Here is a 17,926-nt window from a genome sequence, read left to right on the forward strand (position 1 = left end):
CCCTCCTTCCCTGGTAATCCCTGAGGTTGCATCCCTCAGGGGACGGGGTGCATGGGGTGAGGAATTGCCAGGAAGAGGCGGGGTTTAGGGGATGGGGACAGGTACCCTACCCCTCAGGCCACTGTCTCCCAGACCAGATTGTAAATACAGGCAGTCCCCGAGTTACGCGGATCCGTCTTATGTCGGATCCGCAGTTACGAACAGGGCCCTCCCTCTCCCTGGTCTCCAGCAGACCAGGGAGAGGAAGCAAAGCGGCGGAACACGCGGGCAGCGGACAGCCCAGACCCGTCTGGGCTGTCAGCTGGCCGCGTACTCCGCGGCTTTGCTCTGCTCTGCTCTCCGTCCCCCTGGTCTGCAGACGTGTCTGGGCTGTCCGCTGGCCGCGTGTTCCGCCGCTTTGCTCTGCTCAGCTCTGCTCCCCGTCCCCCTGGTCTGCAGACTTGGGGATGCCTGGGGTTCTTAAGTTGAATCTGTATGTAAGTCAGAACTGGCCTCCAGATTCAGCCGCTGTTGAAACTGATCAGTTTCAGCAGCGGCTGAATCTGGACGCCAGTTCTGACTTACATACAGATTCAACTTAAGAACAAACCTACAGTCCCTATCTTGTACGTAACCCGGGGACTGCCTGTATGCTCCAACCTATAGATGGTCCACAGGCCAGGAGTTTGAGATCCCTGTTCTAAATTTTCAGGGATTGGCTACTGCTAGGGTAGGATACTGGACTAGATGGACCTTGTATCTGAGCTAGTACACTAATCTGTGTTCCTATACAGTAATCCCTGTGTTCCTAAATGTGAAGCATGGTAATATATTCTTTGACATTTCTCTGAGTACATGTACTTTGCATCCAAATTTTAATTCTGATAATGTTTTCCTCGTATCTCAAATGACAACAACACAGTGCATAGTAGTAGTTTCTGGTGTGTTTCTCCATTTTTACTCCACCGATAGAGAAATTATTATTCCTTCAAAGACAGATTAGTTTGTGAATAGCTGTCGTGATTTCAGCCATGATTGTATTGCCTATACACAGAAGGGCATATTTATCCTAAAATTAGTGTTGTCCATTGGTTTTAGTTAATCCCTGCCCTGCATTTTTCTGTCATCATGAAGCACTGACAAATAATTTTAAAATGGCAACTCCTAGCAATATTGGGGGGATAATATTATTAATGTTTTTTTCCATATTTTGCAAATAGAGGTGAAAATCTGAACTCTCAATTATTTCTTTGTTTTTCCATGACAATTCAGAAAGGAATGACATCTGAAATAAATCAGTTAAGAATCCTTGACTTACTGAATGTCAGTTTTACAGAACCATGTATAATACTTTACATTCGTAGTGTTCTTATAGTTCACTTGCAGACAAATAAATTACAGTTACTTTGCTCTTATTAAAAGTTTGAGTTTCAGGAAGTGTATAGTCTAAATAGTGTGTTAACTGCTTTGTATCGTAGATGACAAAGAATGGTACAGTGGAATCTGAAGATGCTAATACTCTAACACTTGATGATATTTCTGATGATGATATTGATTTAGACAACACAGAAGTAGATGAATATTTCTTTCTACAACCCCTACCAACAAAAAAACGAAGGGCATTGCTGCGAGCCTCTGGAGTAAAAAAGATTGATGTGGAAGAAAAACACGAGCTGCGGGCTATCCGCCTCTCCAGAGAGGATTGTGGCTGTGACTGCCGAGTGTTCTGTGATCCAGAAACTTGTACTTGCAGCCTTGCAGGCATAAAATGTCAGGTAAAGATCTATATTACAGACAGTCCTTACTAGCAGGGTATAAACAACCCATAACAGAGGGATTATGGGTAAAGAATTACTAAGTGCTGAAATTTGTGGGTTTCAAAACTAGTAACACAATTCCCCTGACACAAAGGTAACTAAAGATAAATCTAGCCCTTTTAATATATTTTTTATTGCGATTAGTTTGAAAAAGACTTGCAATAAATGGTATTTTTCCTCTCTGAGTACAAATACTCAGCTCCTCATGTTCTTCTGGGGGCCTGTAACCGAATATTCAACAGATCCAATAGAGGACTTACCTAACCTATAATACTGTAGCTTTCATGAAAGATATTATATTAATTTTTATGTTAGAAATACTGTTTATCTTCCCTTCTTGAGTATAATTGTGCAGTTACTTCAGATTGTATGTTTCTGCATTTAAAATTGCAAGCAGTTTTGAATCAAATATTAAAGTCCAAATTCAGAGTAAGAATCAGTAAATGAAGCATCTTTTATTGTCTTCCAATTCACACATGATAGTAACAAAAATATTAGAGCTGGACCATTAGTATTAGTCTGTCTCTCTGAATACATTTATCAAAAATGTATTCCCTAATGTATTCCCTAATATATCCTAGTGGTTTCTACAGGTTAATGTTAAATGTGCTAATCAAGGAGGCTTCCACCAGTTCTGTTGGATCACTAGTCTACAGCGCAATAGATCTCACTAACATTACATTTCTCTAAGTTTTCCTTTTCATAATTTCTTAAACCTGCCTAAACTCATTCTACTACCCTCAGGTGTTTTACTCATTTGGTTATTCAGATTGTTTTCAGTTCTTTTTTGACAAAGGGGATGAACTAGAGTCACTTTAGGGATCTCTAATTTTATACCTTCATTTGCTTTCAGGTAGGTGAAAATGATAGAATTTAGGCATCTAATTACAGTATCTGATTTCAGAGGGGTAGCCGTGTTAGTCTGAATCTGCAAATGCGGCAAAGAGTCCTGTGGCAGCTTATAGACTAACCGAAGTGTTGGAGCATAAGCTTTCATGGGCAAAGACCCACTTCGTCAGATGCATGCATGCGAAAGATTATTCTCCAACACTTTGGTTAGTCTATAAGCTGCCACAGGACTCCTCGCCGCTTTTGCAGTATCTGATTTGTGGCTCCAAGCCAGTAATTAGATATCTAAATTCTCTTATTTCACCCTATAGTTAATTGTATCTACAATAGTGCATCCACAGTTGACTGAAGCCTCATTTAAAATAGGGCCCAATTTCAGTTTTCAACTTCTGTAGTCATTTTTCCTCTTGGTTATTGTATTGTCAAGCTATTTATATTTCATTTTGAAAAAAAAACCCTTTCTGAACAAGCAGTTGCCTCATAAATAATCATTAATTGTTTTTGTTCCTTTCATCTGATTTCCATCTAAGTTTATCAGTTTCTTTATGGTAATGAGGCCCCAGAAATTAACATTGTATTTCAGGTATGGTCATAGCAGAGTGGTAGACAAGATAAATAATTTATGCATTCATTCTCCTTGTGATGTATGACACCTGAAATTGTCTTTTTTTTCTATTACACTGCATTGTAAATCAATATCTAACTTTCTGAGTTTTTAAACGATATTATTGTTTTTTAGCATTCTCCTTCCTTGTGAATTTCTGTTCTTTGATTAATTTTTTTCCATATAGATTGTATTATGCATTTTCCCCAAATGAATCTCATTGTACTGTGCATTTTCCCCAACTTCTTGTCTCTAGTTTCTGTTGCTTCATTGGTTTTATTGTACATATTGTTAATCTGTATTCTCTTTTTAAAAGGTGGATCGTATGTCTTTTCCATGTGGTTGCACTAAAGAAGGGTGCAGCAATACAGCAGGTAGAATTGAATTTAACCCCATCCGTGTACGGACTCACTTTTTGCATACAATAATGAAGCTTGAATTGGAGAAAAATAGAGAGCAGCCAGTCACTCCACTGAATGGTTGCCACACTGAGGTAAGTGCTCACACTAGTTCTATGAGTACAGCACCCCACACAGTAGAATATTCACTTGCAGAGAATTTTGAGATTGACGCTGACCCTCAGGCTGCAGTGATGCACCTGCAGTCTGCTGAAGATTTGGATTGTCCTGGGGAAGAGGAGGAGGAGGAGGAAGAAGATGGTAGTAGCTTTTGTAGTGGAGTTACAGATTCTAGTACAAGTTTAGCACCCAGTGAATCCGATGATGAGGATGAGGAGGAGGAGGAGGAAGAAAAAGCAGATGAATTTGTGGAAGGCTTGGGGTCCCATGCCGATGTGGTGCCTCTTCCTTCTGTCCTTTGCTATTCTGATGGAACTGCAGTGCACGAAAGCCACTCTAAAAATGCCTCATACTATGCTAACTCTTCAACACTGTATTACCAAATAGAGAACCATGTCCCTGGCAGTAATAACCAGATCGCTGAGACCTATTCAGAAAGGGACATGGTTAAAAATAGTAGTCTTTCTCTGGTGCCTTATAATATGACTTCAGAGCAGTTTGTTAACTACACACGGCAATCAGATGAAAGTTACAGCAGTTCTCATTATCCTTCTGCAAACCCCTCTGTGATAGTATGCTGCTCCTCTTCGGAAAGTGATAACAGTGTTCCATGTAATAGTTTATACACTGAACATAGGCCAAGCCACCCTCAAGTGGAATTTCACTCATACTTGAAAAGTACCTCTCAAGATGGATTTGTTTCAGCTTTGAATGGTGATAGTCACATACCAGAGCAAGCTGCTGAGAACTCTATAAGCCTTTCGGAAAAGAGCAGACTGCATGAAGAGTGTATCAAATCATCTGTAGTGGAAACAGTACCTGTTTAATTTATTAAGATATTCTAGGACTGAATCCCTTTATTTAAATGCACTCCAATTGGATTTCCTAGAATCATAATTTTTTAAGCTGTGGACTAAGAAATCTTGGACTGTGGTTAATGTTCCAGACACATTGTTTTTTTCTTTCAAGCAACATGGCCGTGACATTGCACAAAAACAGTTCATGTAAAGATTAAAAGCAGAAATCAAGCTGTCTTTTGATAGAAAATGTATAAATTAAAAATATGTACATATTTCAAAGTAGCCTACCTGTCACACTGTGTGAAATCTGCCAAGCTATCTGAATCAAAGCTTTGTGGTTTTGATTGTTGGGCCTGTGCAAGATTGTTAAATGATACTTTGAAATAATCGTGTTAAGAGTCCTAAATTTTCAACATATCTGAAAAAGATAGTGACTTTTTATGTAAAAGTAATTAATGTATGAAAAAGGTTTAAGTGTTCTGTACTGTATTTTATTTATGGTAGTTAAGTACTCATGTCTGATAAAAATGAACAGAACGTTCATTTGAATTGAAGATCCATAGCTAGTTCTGCAGAGCATGCCCACGTAAATTTTATCTGGCATACCATATACACTTTTATAACTTCTCCTAGCAACTGATCTTAAAATATATACTTTAAAATTACTGGATCTGTTTTTACTGTTTTTGACAGACAGATCTGTTGGTAAGGGGCATTTATATTTTGTATAAAGGTGAAAGATAGGACAATCGTCTTTTAATGTTTGAATCAATGACAACCCACAGTTAACTCCACCTACAGAAAATTTGATGTTGTGTATAAGGACAAAGCAGTAATTTATAAACTTGCACAGCACCTTTTAGTCCCACAAATATTCAGCTTACTAATGCACTTTAGTGCCATTTTGCAGTACCTCATTAGTTGTGAGAACTGTGAACTATTTCGGAGATATGCCATAGCTCCAGATTGTGAGATCTATATAATAGACAGGCATCTTAAATTCATTGTAATAAAACAGTTATAAGTTTTCCCAAGCCAGTTTATGGATGCTTATATAAGTAATTAGGAAGAGCAGTGTGAGTCTGTTAGGTCAAATGAAACATGGAAAACAATTTAAGTTTTTTCTATGTATTTAGCAATCTGTACAAAATAACAGCCTGATCCAGAGCCCATTGAAGTCAGTCAGTGGGTTTTTGATCAAACCCTAAAAGTACGAAGTCATTTAATTATGCTGATAATAACAGTATTAGTACCAGAATCTGTACATTCAACTAGGATTCTAGTGTCAGAAGTTTTATTTGAAGTTTTATTTGTAGGTAAATTCTAATGCCTTGCACCCATCATCCATTGTTACCTGATTTTCTTTTTTACTTTTTAAAAGGGTCAGTAAGAAATACAACACAATCTACATGCCAACCTTTGAATTATATGAACTTTGTTTTTCTGAAGAAAAACTTTCAGCAGTTCATTTCCTGCACCTTTGTTAGATATACCTCACTGTGCATTACCTTATTTCAAAATACTGTACAATAGGACAGTGACACTGTTTTGATATTTTTGTCCTTCTGCCAATGTTGAAGTATCATTTTATGTCTGTTAGTTTGAAACAATTTATTTTCTGTCAAATTACATCATCTGCTGTTTAATATTTATCTCTGTCAAATTTAGTTGTTTTAGGGGTATGGATGTAAGCATATTGTAGATTCCAACACTGTACCAATTACTCTTCTACTGAGTGGCTCTTTATAATGTCAGCTGCACTATTCTAGGTAGGAAAATTACCATGCTAAAAAGATGTTCTCTGAAAAAATGTTGTGACTTAATGGCTCTTTTTTATGAATCCTTTGCACACCATTTCAGGTGAGTTTTTTTTACACTAAATTGGCAAAATATTTTGATAATTTTCCACATAACATAAGGGAGTTGTTTTGTTTATTTGTTCCCACATTGATTCATGAATGCCTTCACTGGTATTCCTTTGAGATATAAGCTCTGATTGAAAAAGAATGGCATACTTCCTATCTCCTGGGAAAGTGCAGCCCACTTTGATTTGCTGTCTATAGTAGCCATTCTAGCAATTCATCTGTTCCTCTTGTTTGCTGCAGAGACTTCTTTTCTTCCCCCAAGGGTGCATACTCAGTTAAGATAGGTGTTCTTAGCTTTTATGCCTCAAACAGTTTTCTTTATTTTCAAAGAGAATCATAATTTGACACATTTGATAAAGAGTATTAAGTTGTGTCATAACAGGGCTCTCATAATTTATAGAGTGTCTGTAACAAATCACTGGCTAGGCAGATGTTTACACATCATGGAAATCTGGCACAAGCCACAGCAGCCACAAAAGCACAAACCTCTAGCTGTAACAGATTCTTAATTTCAATGTGTATTGGCCACTAGCAGGAGACATAATTATGCACATTTAACCAATGGATTATGTTCAGGTTAAAAAAAAGATTTTTAACTTCATTATTTGCCCTGTTATGGAGCAAATTATGGAGAAATTATTTTCTTAGTCTGTAACTTTCCACATAGAGAAGTAATTATGTAAAACACATCTCAAAAAGCTGTAACGTAACAGCTACTATTACAGATTGCGCCTCCTAAATCTGGGACTCTCTTGTCTGGGAACATCTGTGGTCTAGCAGGGCCATGGATATTGCTGAACCAAAGATACCCAGAGGCTGGAGCGGGAGCCAGCTGGAGAACACAGGGCTGGGGAGCCCTGGCTGGGCCACTGGTTATAGCAGCACAGGAAACAGCATTGATGGAGCAGGGATAGGAGGCACTTAGGGGAAGAGGTGGGGTGGCTGGGTAGCCCCATGGCTGGCAGCAGAGCTCTCAGCCTGTGCTGCTTCACCACCAAGCTGCACTCCCAGGCCCTGGCTGCCTGCCAAGGGATTCCACATCCTCAAGCCACTTCCCCAAGCACTCCGTCCCCCTCGGCCCACTTTTCCTCTCCTCCCTCTTTGAACTTGAATTTTGCAAATCAGCTATTTGTGGCACAATTTCTGCAAGGGAGGGGAAGGGTTAGTGAGTGCAAAGCCTCTGGCTTTCCCCCCTGAGTTCTCCAGCCCTCCAGCACCCACAAATGCCTGACCACAGATGTTGCCGGACAAGGGAAGTTCAGATTATAGATTTGGGAAGCCCAGACAAGGGAAATCTAGATTATAATCCGGATTATAGTTCAACCTGGATTAGAAATAAACTCTTGTGGCAGGAGCTATGTTTATAGTCTCAGAAGACAAGCAACAAGAGACATGGGGACAGGGAGGTAATTGAAGAAATGTTTGCTATCCTATTTTCCACAACTAAAGTTGGGAGCAATTATGAGGAGTCAGAGGTTATAGTATCTGGCGTAAAGATAGTATGGCAGTTTTTAACTTCCTTTAATTATACATGATTACATTGTTTTGCAAATACCAGCACTGCTTTGGTCAACTCTCTCACCCCCAGCACTTCTCTAGTCAGACTTTGCTCTCATGATTTTACCACCATGCACATTCCAAACAGATCTCGCTTGCCTTTTGCCCAGAGTCCAAAGCCTTGTCTACACTGGAAAGGGCTTTTGTGACATAGCTTTGTCAGTTACAGGTAGAAAAAGTAATCAACTCACATGTAGCTGGGCTAGCAAACTTTTAAAGTGTAGATCAGGCCTTAGAAATCAGAGGTGAGTCAAGAATACTTCCACTTTGTCATCCTTTAATGTTTAATTTGGAGGAAAAGATGCTATTGGCTTAAGGCACTGCTTTTTAGCCTGTGGTTCATGAACCCCTAAGCTATTCACAGACTGTAAGATTTCCAGAGGGATCTGCACCTTCATTTGAAATTTTTTAGGAGTCCGCACATGAAAAAAGCTTGAAAACCAGTGACTTAAGGAAAAGCTCTGTTTAGTAGTTTGGTAAACCTTGGGATTTGCGAGTGCTTTTCAATCTCCTTCCCTTGGCTACCCTCTAATAAGACATAATGGGGAAGATAATGCCCTACTGCTCAGTTAATTAAGTAATATATTTCTTGTGTTGGTTTCACTTTTGTGAACCTTATTTCAATGGTGTTAAATTACAAATAGCCATGTGTGTCTTCTGTAGATTTGGCATGTCATTTGTTGACACATTTACATTAATACTTGGGCTCCATTCCTTGTTTGTGCTTTAAAAGCTTTACATCCATAAGGTACATGATATCCGGTATTACTCATTCACAAAGAACAGGATAGTTTTGAAAGTTATTCTGAAAACTGAGACAAGGTGGGTGAGGTATTGATAGTTATTGAACCAACTTCTGTTGGTGAAAGAGACAAGCTTTTGGGCTAAACAAAGCTCTTCCTAATGTGCTGAAGAACTGTCCTGAAGAGGAGCTCTGTACAGGTCAAAAGCTTGTCTCTCTCACCAACAGAAATTGGTCCAATAAAAGATATTCCTTCACCTACTTTGTCTCAGCAATATCCTGGCACCAGCACAGTGACAAAAACACTACAGGTAATCTGTAACCTGGGGACAATGCTTTTTTTGGAAATGTGTTCCTAGTACTCTTTCTTCCTCCTAACGATTTATGCACTAGTAACCCTAAAACATTTCCTTGTATAACAAAAGAATTTGCACACTGGAGATCAGTAAAAACAGCACATAGACCTGACTGCATTTTTCCCCCAATGAAGTAAAGCTTGCCTCTCTTGGAAGATACAACCAACTAGTTTGCTTACTAAGCTTTAACTGAAGGTAAATGTGAAGCTAGAAATTTGCTGGCAGAATTATGGCAATTGAAGTTGCTTGCAAGGAGCTCATGGTGCCTGGAACATTCACTTAAAAAGAGAATTGTCCAGGGGGAAAAATGCAAGTTATCTAACATGTTATTGTTTTTCATAGAAAATCTCTGATTGCGTGTTGGACAGTTGAATAAATTTATTATTTAAAATTATTATTGATAAAGACTGCCATTTAAAATTACTAATTCTTTGTTGAGTTCTAACAATAGTAGTTCTATTTGTACCTTTTACATTTGCCTGAGGTCGAGTTGTGATCAGTTATCAACAAACAACATTCACACCTGCAAATCTATTGTTTCAAGAAACCTGTTTATTAATAGTTATATTTGGCTCAGTCCTCCCAGTGATTTGTTAGAGAGGTCTGAGTTTCTTTAAATGTCATAATACTGTTTGTAATAACATGCTACAAAATGCCTAGTATTCATGATTTTGTTGCTCACTGAAATGCTAATAGATTAGGGCCCAAAATCTCTATTTAATTTTGTGTGGCCTGCTTCATCACATGTCTTGAGAAGTACATTCACACAACACTCAGCTGGGAAAAGACTCTTCAGTAAACCAAACCTGTTTGTTATAGGTTACATAAAGATCTCAGCAAGCCAGAGAGTTTATTTTGCCATGGTTTTTAATATTTAAAGTTGTGTTTGGCATTGTGGGAGGCAGCATTGCGTAGCAGAGCACTGGACTGGGATTTAAGCGACCCTACATTCTATTCTTAGCTCCGCCACTGGCTTGTTACGTGGCTTTGGATAAGTTATGTTACTATGTGCTTCGGTTTCCCTCTTGTAAAATGGGGGTGATAGTACTGAGTCTTGACTCTGCTTTTTCACCCCAATACACTGCCCAGCATATCTGGGCCAGGGCAAAGGAGGAAGTCATATGCTACTGGTATGGATCACTAGCAGATTCCTGCCTCACTGAAGCAAGGGAAGAGCCAGTCAGGGTAATAATTATGACTCTGGCTCAATTCTTTTCCTGCACTGCTCTGCACTGTACCACCCCTTACTCAGAGCTAGAAGGAGAGAGACAATCTGGCCTACTGTTCTGATTTAAGAGAATCTGCTGAATAAAGATGGGTTAATGATAGTGCTCTACATTGAGACCTTGTGACCTGGGCTTGATTGTTGCTCTAATTGTTTCATTTCCTGGATCATTCAGGGCTGAAGGCTGAATACCATGGGGATGATAAAAAAAGCCAAAATCCTCAGGTCTTAGTCAGGGATGTGCAGCTCCCCTGGTGGGGCCAAAGAGTTAAATATAGCCGTTATTGTGCTTGCAAATCATTTGATGTAAAATATTAATAGGAATAAATGGTAGACTTAACTCAGATGATACTATAGTCCATAGAATTTATTTCTAAAATATAAAGTCTGAGCAGTATTTTTTTACAATTAATAGTAGAGAACTACTATTAAATTGTTTCTTAAATTCTCAAAGTTTCCAACATCCTTTTTTAAAAAATGCACTTTGTTTAGTTTTGCTACCCAGTGATCAGTTGACATGCTAATTAACAATTCTCTTTTTTTCTTTAAGAGGTGTGCAATCCAAAGCAAGAAAGTTATGATTAAGGAACAAGTTTTCTTGATTAGTTAAGAAAATAGAGTATATAAAGTCTAAGAGCTCTCCATGGATTTTCAAGATTTTTTTTCCCTCAGGATCAGAAGGCAACTTCTATTTTACTTGGTAGTAATGTGCCTCAGGTAACTAACAATGTTATCTGGGAAGAAGGAATGGTTTTAAACTCTCATCATGGGAGCTGCTGGAGTTCCCTGTCTCTCAAGCAACCTACATTATGGTCTTTACTATGGAAACAACTAGTTCAGCTGGTGCACAAGCAGCGGTGAAAGTAAGGGATGGGGGGGGGGGGCACCCCAGTGTACAGCTCCAGCAAGAGCTGGCTGAGCTGCAGCAAAGGCCAACAGGGAACTATTTAAAGAGCTGGGACCTGGGACCTGGGTTGCGATAGGACAGTTTCTGTAAGAAACGTAAGTTGCTTTCACCTCTTCATGCAAGTTCTGAAGAATTTGATACTTTGTAATTTTGCTCTGTTTGTATTTTCCCTGAAAAAGTTTTGCTTTGAGATGAAGTTTTACATTAAGGAAGAGCTGAAATGTGTGTCTAAAATGAGGTACAGCTCTCTGAAAAAAGAAAGTTAAAAGGCATATTGAGTTAGTTTTCTGGGGTACCCAAGATTAGTAGATGGTGCATCAGGATGCCTAGTGGCAGAGGGGACACTGTTGATTGATCTTTGAGAATAAAGAGCCCCACTCTGGATGCTTTTCAAATTGGCTTCTCAGATGGAAAATCTCTAGTTTCTCAAGTAGGCCCAGCTTGTATAATCATTTTTACTTAGGATTCAGCAACGACTGAGTCTGTTAAATTGTTCAACAGATGCTTTTGTTGAGCCTCATGTGGTAACAAGTCAACAAGAAAATGAAAAGAACATGCTGCCCTGCATTTAGTGTAAGTACTTCTCTCCCCTCTTTCCGATGCCTCCATAAAAGGTTTCCACAGCAGCCTAAGAACATAAGAATATCCATACTGGGTCAGACCAAAGGTCCATCCAGCCCAGAATCCTGGGAGGTAATCCTCATGTGATCCCTCGTCACCCACTTTTAGAGAAACAGGCTAGGGACACCATTCCTACCCATCCTGGCTAATAACCATTGATGGACCTAACCTCCATGAATCTATCTAGCTCTTTTTTGAACCCTGTTAAATGCTTTCACCGCATCCTCTGGCAAGGAGTTCCACAGGTTGACTGTGTGCTACTGAGGAAAGCCTCAGTAGTTTTCTATAGTGTCTGGAGGAATAATGGAATATATATTGACAAACATGGCTTCAATCTTAGCCATGCATCCAGCGAATGCATCTGCCCTGATGTGGATTTTTTTTTTTTTGTTATCCTGATGGCAAAGGAAAAGTTTCATAAAAAGGGCAAAACTAAGGTGAAAAGGGCCCCACTACAGGTACCAGAAGTCTGTCTTCACTCAAAATTATATTGGCTTAGAACAGGATAGGGGTTGTGTTAACTAACATGTTAAACACAATTTTGCAGCCGGTATACGCAGGAAAAAGACATTTTTAACATGACTGCTAGTCATGTGCAGACATCATTGAAATAATAGGTTTAATCACAACCATTCTGAAACTGAGCTTGTCCCTGTGTATACAGACTGAAAGGTCTTGTTTAACACTGAATTAGTTAACACAGCTCCTCAGTACCCTGGTCTAATATTCTTAACATGACCTGTACATGTAAGGAAGAAATATAGGTCCTCCTGAATAGTGACTTAGGTGGGGAGACTAAGGGAGAGAGGCATTCAAATCCCAGTAAAAAAATAAATGCTAGTGGGACATCTAATTTCCATAGGCTCCTGAGCCTTTTAATATTTTCTGGATTACTGAAATGTGCAGTTTTATTTTGGACTATGGGTAAAAGCCAGACCTTTTGGTATGCATAGAGTTTTTGTGAAACCACCCACCCACAAGCAAGTCTTTAATATGCAGACTAAACATGGAGTTTTAAGCTTCTCAACAGGGTTATATTTTTGTGTGCACTGCCAGCTGCTTCTCTTAAAACAACAACAAAAAAATCTTGCTGTGATGTGAACATGTGCCATTGTTCTTGATTTTCACATTGTTCTGCACAAAAGTACTAGAACTATTGGGATAATTTTGTGTGTAACTATTTAAAAATAAGAAGTGTGGTTCACAAAAAGAAGTGTGACTGTTCATAAAACAGCAAGACTTTTTTGTGTTTATATATTATTATATATATATTATTATATATATAATGCCCATAACTGGGCCCTTCTTTTAATTGACTGACTGTAGACACTTCTATGGAAGTATGTCTGAAGTGTAGTTTGTGAAAAATGTTTTAAAAGTGTTTGATGTAAAATAAGCGCTAGACATTTAACAAGTGCAGAATTAGTCAAAATCTGTAGATTACAAATCTGTTTTACTAACAGCCTCAGCCTGTAATAGTGTCTTAGTAAAATTGATCTGCTTTATTTTAGTTAATTGCATTTCTGGTGTAATAGGCTTTTGAAAATAAAATTATTAATACATATGTACTGGTTAACCTGTTAATATAGAACATGGCACTTTGTTATTTTGATATGTTTTCACTTAAAACTGATAGAGTATATCAATTTTGTAATAAAAGTCATTCAGCATTTATTATATAGACATTTTTCATGCTAAAAATACCTTTGGTTGGTTCAAAAAGTATCAGCTATGTAAAGTTTATATTGTCTAATTTCATCATATATTTTAAAAGATTTAGCAATGTATGTATAAGAATATTAAAGGTGCTTCTGAAACTCTGTGAGCTCACAATTGGCGATGGAAAGATAGTATGCTAATAAGATTATTTTAAAATCACAGGTTCAAAAGCATTTTGAGTTTTGTCCTTCAGACAGATATAACTCATTCAGATATTAAATACAATAGGAATCGCAGTGTAAAACAGTATAATTACACCCGTTGATTTAAAAATTGTATATAATTACTAACATTTTTTGAGAAAAATAGTTACAATGTAATTAAAATATTTTAATTTCCATTATAACTGGTCATACATGCTAAAATCATGAGGATTTCAACAGTAAATCAACATTATTTATTGGACTGTTGTTTTCAAACTATGGTGTGAATGGCAAGAAAATTCATCTTAAAATCAAAATACATAGATTGAACATTATACATTCATGATGAGTTACATATTTCCTAGATTGATTTCCTTTGCTTTATACATTGTAAAATCAAAGATGCCAAAGGGAAATATAAGCTACAATAACATTCAACAGAACTTAACCTGGACCTTATGTTGTAATAATTTATTCAAATTAACTGTATTCTTCTGTATTTATATTTTCATTATTTATTATGAATGATATGGAAATTGATGTATTTATTGTGGCTTATTACTGCAATGTATATATTATATAAAGTTAGCATTTTAAGTCTTAACATTAAGGTTTCTTTTTGTTTATCAGTGGCACTCGTATTCTCGTATTCGCCTGTATTTTTATTATATATTGTACAATATATATTGTCCATTTGTTTGCAACACAGTAAAACAGGTTTCTGCATTACATCAACTACTGCCATTTTTCAATGTGCATCTTATTTCTAAGACTATATCTACACTTGCAGAGTGTTTGCACTGTCAATTTCACCAGTACTAGGAAGTTGGTAAAAGAAAAGTGTTCGTTTGTGTACTCACTTTAGGTAACAGATGTCAGAGAATGTGGTCGTTCACAGACCTTCCATTACTGATGAGAGCAGCACTGGAGGGCAGCTATCCCACAGTGCATCTCTCCTGGGAACGGAAGGGTGATTGCAGGGCATCCTGCATCCCTGCACAGCCCCCTCTCCACAGACACTGATCAGCTGCACTAGGTCAGCATTGCTCTAAATGGGACTGATTGTTCCATGGAGCAGACAGTGTCATCTGGCCAGATGGTAAGTGAGCATTTGTCAAGAAAATAGGGAGGGGAGTTTCAAAGTTCCTGGGCCTTTCCAGGGGAAGGGGCAGATGTTTGTTTACCTAGCAGCAGAGGTGATAGCTAGACACTGTGATATATCTTGTGAAAGCTAAAAGTTCTAAAACCATAAGAACGTGTCTTCACTTGCATATCACCGCAAAAGCAACCCCAGTAAGAGCTATATGGCTGTCTTAGAGATGGTTTCCTTTTTGAGTTTGATGGTTTCTGCTCAATTTTACTGCAAAAGGGTCATTGAAAAGTGTAGATACTCTCACATTTTTTGCACAAAAAAGGGACTTTTTCCACTTTAAATGACAAGTGTAAACATGCCCTTGCCATATCTACTGGTGCCCTGGTTAGTGCTATATCTCCTCTCCAATCAGGAGGAACAGCATAAGGAATTTTAGAATCCCCCCTATCTTTTCCATTCATTCTGAATGCATGTTTTCATGAGTTGTTTTTAAAACTTTAGAGTAAGAAAACTTTAAATGTAAAGAAATGAGCTGGAATGCCATATTTGGTATATATGCTTCTTAGTAAACAGTAGCACATATGCTAATTAAAATGGGCAGAAAGAGAAATTATGTGATGCAGCTGGTCTTATTATCCTGGTAACTTTTTGTTATGCCAGTTTTGTTTAGGATGAGGAAGATTTTCCAAATGCTGCTGGAAATAATTTTGCAATAGCTCCCTCTGTTGGCCAAATTGCAGTAATTTTATACATCAGACATTTCAAATAGATGAGTAGGTAAGTGGCAGTGTTAAACTTTCAGCATTTTGCCTAATTATTCTGCAAACTAAAACTAACCAACCTAGCCCCTTAAGGGAGTTTATATTTTTGTCATAAGCATTTTAACAATCACATTTCTCTGGTTATTCTATTATTATGTTTAGAATATTGAAACTAATTTGAGTTGCATATTTTTAAATCATAACAAGTCACCTATGTATCTGATTTTATAAAATTTAAAATGACTGTTAATTGAAAGATTCAGTATTGTTATCCAGTAAAATCTGCTATAAAGGCCTTTTCAGAAAACATTTTTATGAAACATTTTATCATAGCAGGCATTATTCAAAAGAATTAATATCTGTTACTGGTCTGCAGCATGCTCTTCCATGAACTGTAATTAATTGTACTCTAGATCTTGCCACTATAGTCAAGACACGTTAATTACTATCCCTACTCCTCAGTCTCCATCTGAATTAATGCCAAAGTGCTAACTTATCTCATTGTGCTTCTGCTTTGAACCACTTCCCACATCCTCAACAGGTTTCATAGAAAAGGAAAATGTGCCTAACTCAGGCACTGGTAGTAAAAGTGCCTGTGCTTTTTTGTTTCAGTTCCTCCCGCTGTTTTCTGCTTGTGCTGAGTCATGGTTTCAAATGCCAAACAGACCATGACGTTAAGGCTAGACTTGTAATTCCATTAGATAGCAATTACTGTAGGCTTTTTTCAGAATGATCTTTTAAAAAGGACACAATATACTTACCGAATATGTTATCTAAAACAGTAATTTTTGGATGTACTGTTTGCCTCTCTCCTACTTTGATCATGCTAACACTGATCACCTGGTTTGAGAAACCCTCTGAGCAAGAAATATAATCATCAATTTTATTAAGTCAATTTTAGCACATTAAAATCACTAAGGCTGTGTCTAGACTGGCAAGTTTTTCCACAAAATCATCTGATTTTGTGGAAAAACTTTCCAGCTGTCTACACTGGCTGCTTGAATTTCCAGAAAAGCACTGACGATCTCATATAAGATCATCAGTGCTTTTCCGGAAATACTATGCTGCTCCCGTTTGGGCAGAAGTCTTTTTCCGAAAGACTTTTGCCCAAAAGGGCCAGTGTAAACAGCACAGTAGTGTTTTCCGCAAAAAAGACCCAATTGCGAAAATGGCGACCAGGGCTTTTTTGCGGAAGACCGCGTCTAGATTGGCCATGGATGCTGTTCCGCAAAAAGTGCTTTTGCGGAAAAGCATCCTGCCAATCTAGACGTGCTTTCCCGAAAATGCTTTTAACGGAAAAGTTTTCCGTTAAAAGCATTTTCGGAAATTCATGCCAGTGTAGACGTAGCCTAATTGTACCTTGGATAAACATTTGTTATTGTTAGTAAATTGTAAAAGTGCATAATAAACTTTACCTTCATTAGGTCAATAGCTACTTGAAAGAGAAAATGGAATATAAAAACAATAGAAGCCAATTGGAAAAACAGAATGTAGCTGGATCATGTAAGCTCGCTTCTGCCTGAACAGATGTAAGCATTTGCATCTTACTCTGTGGTGGAGAAATAAAAATGTCAAATTGAAATGCAATCATACTGTGATTATAGTCTGAAAGTCTATGATTTTGGTTTTGGATATGGGACAGTGCCAGTGTGGAGGAAGAATAATGTCTTGTGGCTTGAATGTTGAGTAAGAACAGTAGGAGGAAGCCATAATAGAAATAGTAAATGATACTGAAAAAGTAGAGGCAGAAATGGTGATGATACTTAAATGTCTGACATACCAAGCAGCTACACTAAGTTTTTAATACTAAGCAGGTCATGCTTTTTCCACCCGTTAACGACTACACCAATAATGGTTTGTTTCTGTTTTGTACCATTCACGTCTAGACTGCCACTTTTTATTGGAAAAAGGGTACACAAATAGTTTTGTCAGGACATGCTGTTCTGAAATTTGGCCCGTCTACACAAGATCAAATTTCAGGAAAACCTCCTCTTTCAGAAGAGCCCTTCGTCCTCGTAGCATATGGAAGACAGCAGCAGGGCCTAGAAAGAGTATGTCTGCTCTTCCTCAAAAAATGTTGGAAGAGTAGACGTGTTCCCTGGACGTGGTAGAGTTTTTCCGGGATACCTCTGGTATCCCGGAAAAACTGTTGTATAGACATAGCCTGAAGGTCCAGAAATAGTCTTTTTAGCTACAAAATAGGCACAGTACTTGCAAAAGCAGTGCAAGCTGATCCACACTCTCCTACCACTGTACCTTAATTCTGTCCCGGAAGGACCTCTGCTTTAGGGAGTAACATAATTCATAGGCCATGATGATAAAATCATTGTGGAAATTGGCATCAAATGTGCCATTTGTGTTGGGGAGGTG

At 38.0% G+C, this 17,926-nt stretch overlaps 1 protein-coding gene across 2 annotated transcripts in view; it reads left to right on the forward strand.

Annotated features, from left to right (window-relative positions):
* The window catches only part of CSRNP3 (cysteine and serine rich nuclear protein 3), a 79,262-nt gene extending 63,526 nt beyond the window's left edge, over positions 1-15,736 (forward strand). Inside the window, exons 4-5 of one of the 2 annotated variants that reach the window (XM_006124795.5) lie at positions 1,458-1,754; positions 3,566-15,736. In XM_006124795.5, coding sequence (XP_006124857.2) covers positions 1,458-1,754; positions 3,566-4,594 — 1,326 coding nt within the window. In that variant the 3' untranslated portion in view covers positions 4,595-15,736. The remainder of the gene's footprint in view (positions 1-1,457; positions 1,755-3,565) is intronic. The other variant, XM_006124796.5, reaches the window with a different exon arrangement.
* The last annotated feature ends 2,190 nt before the right edge of the window (positions 15,737-17,926 follow it).

The sequence above is a fragment of the Pelodiscus sinensis genome, chromosome 7 (assembly GCF_052426305.1).
Source record: "Pelodiscus sinensis isolate ZL-2025 chromosome 7, ASM5242630v1, whole genome shotgun sequence".
Lineage (NCBI taxonomy): Eukaryota > Metazoa > Chordata > Testudines > Trionychidae > Pelodiscus > Pelodiscus sinensis.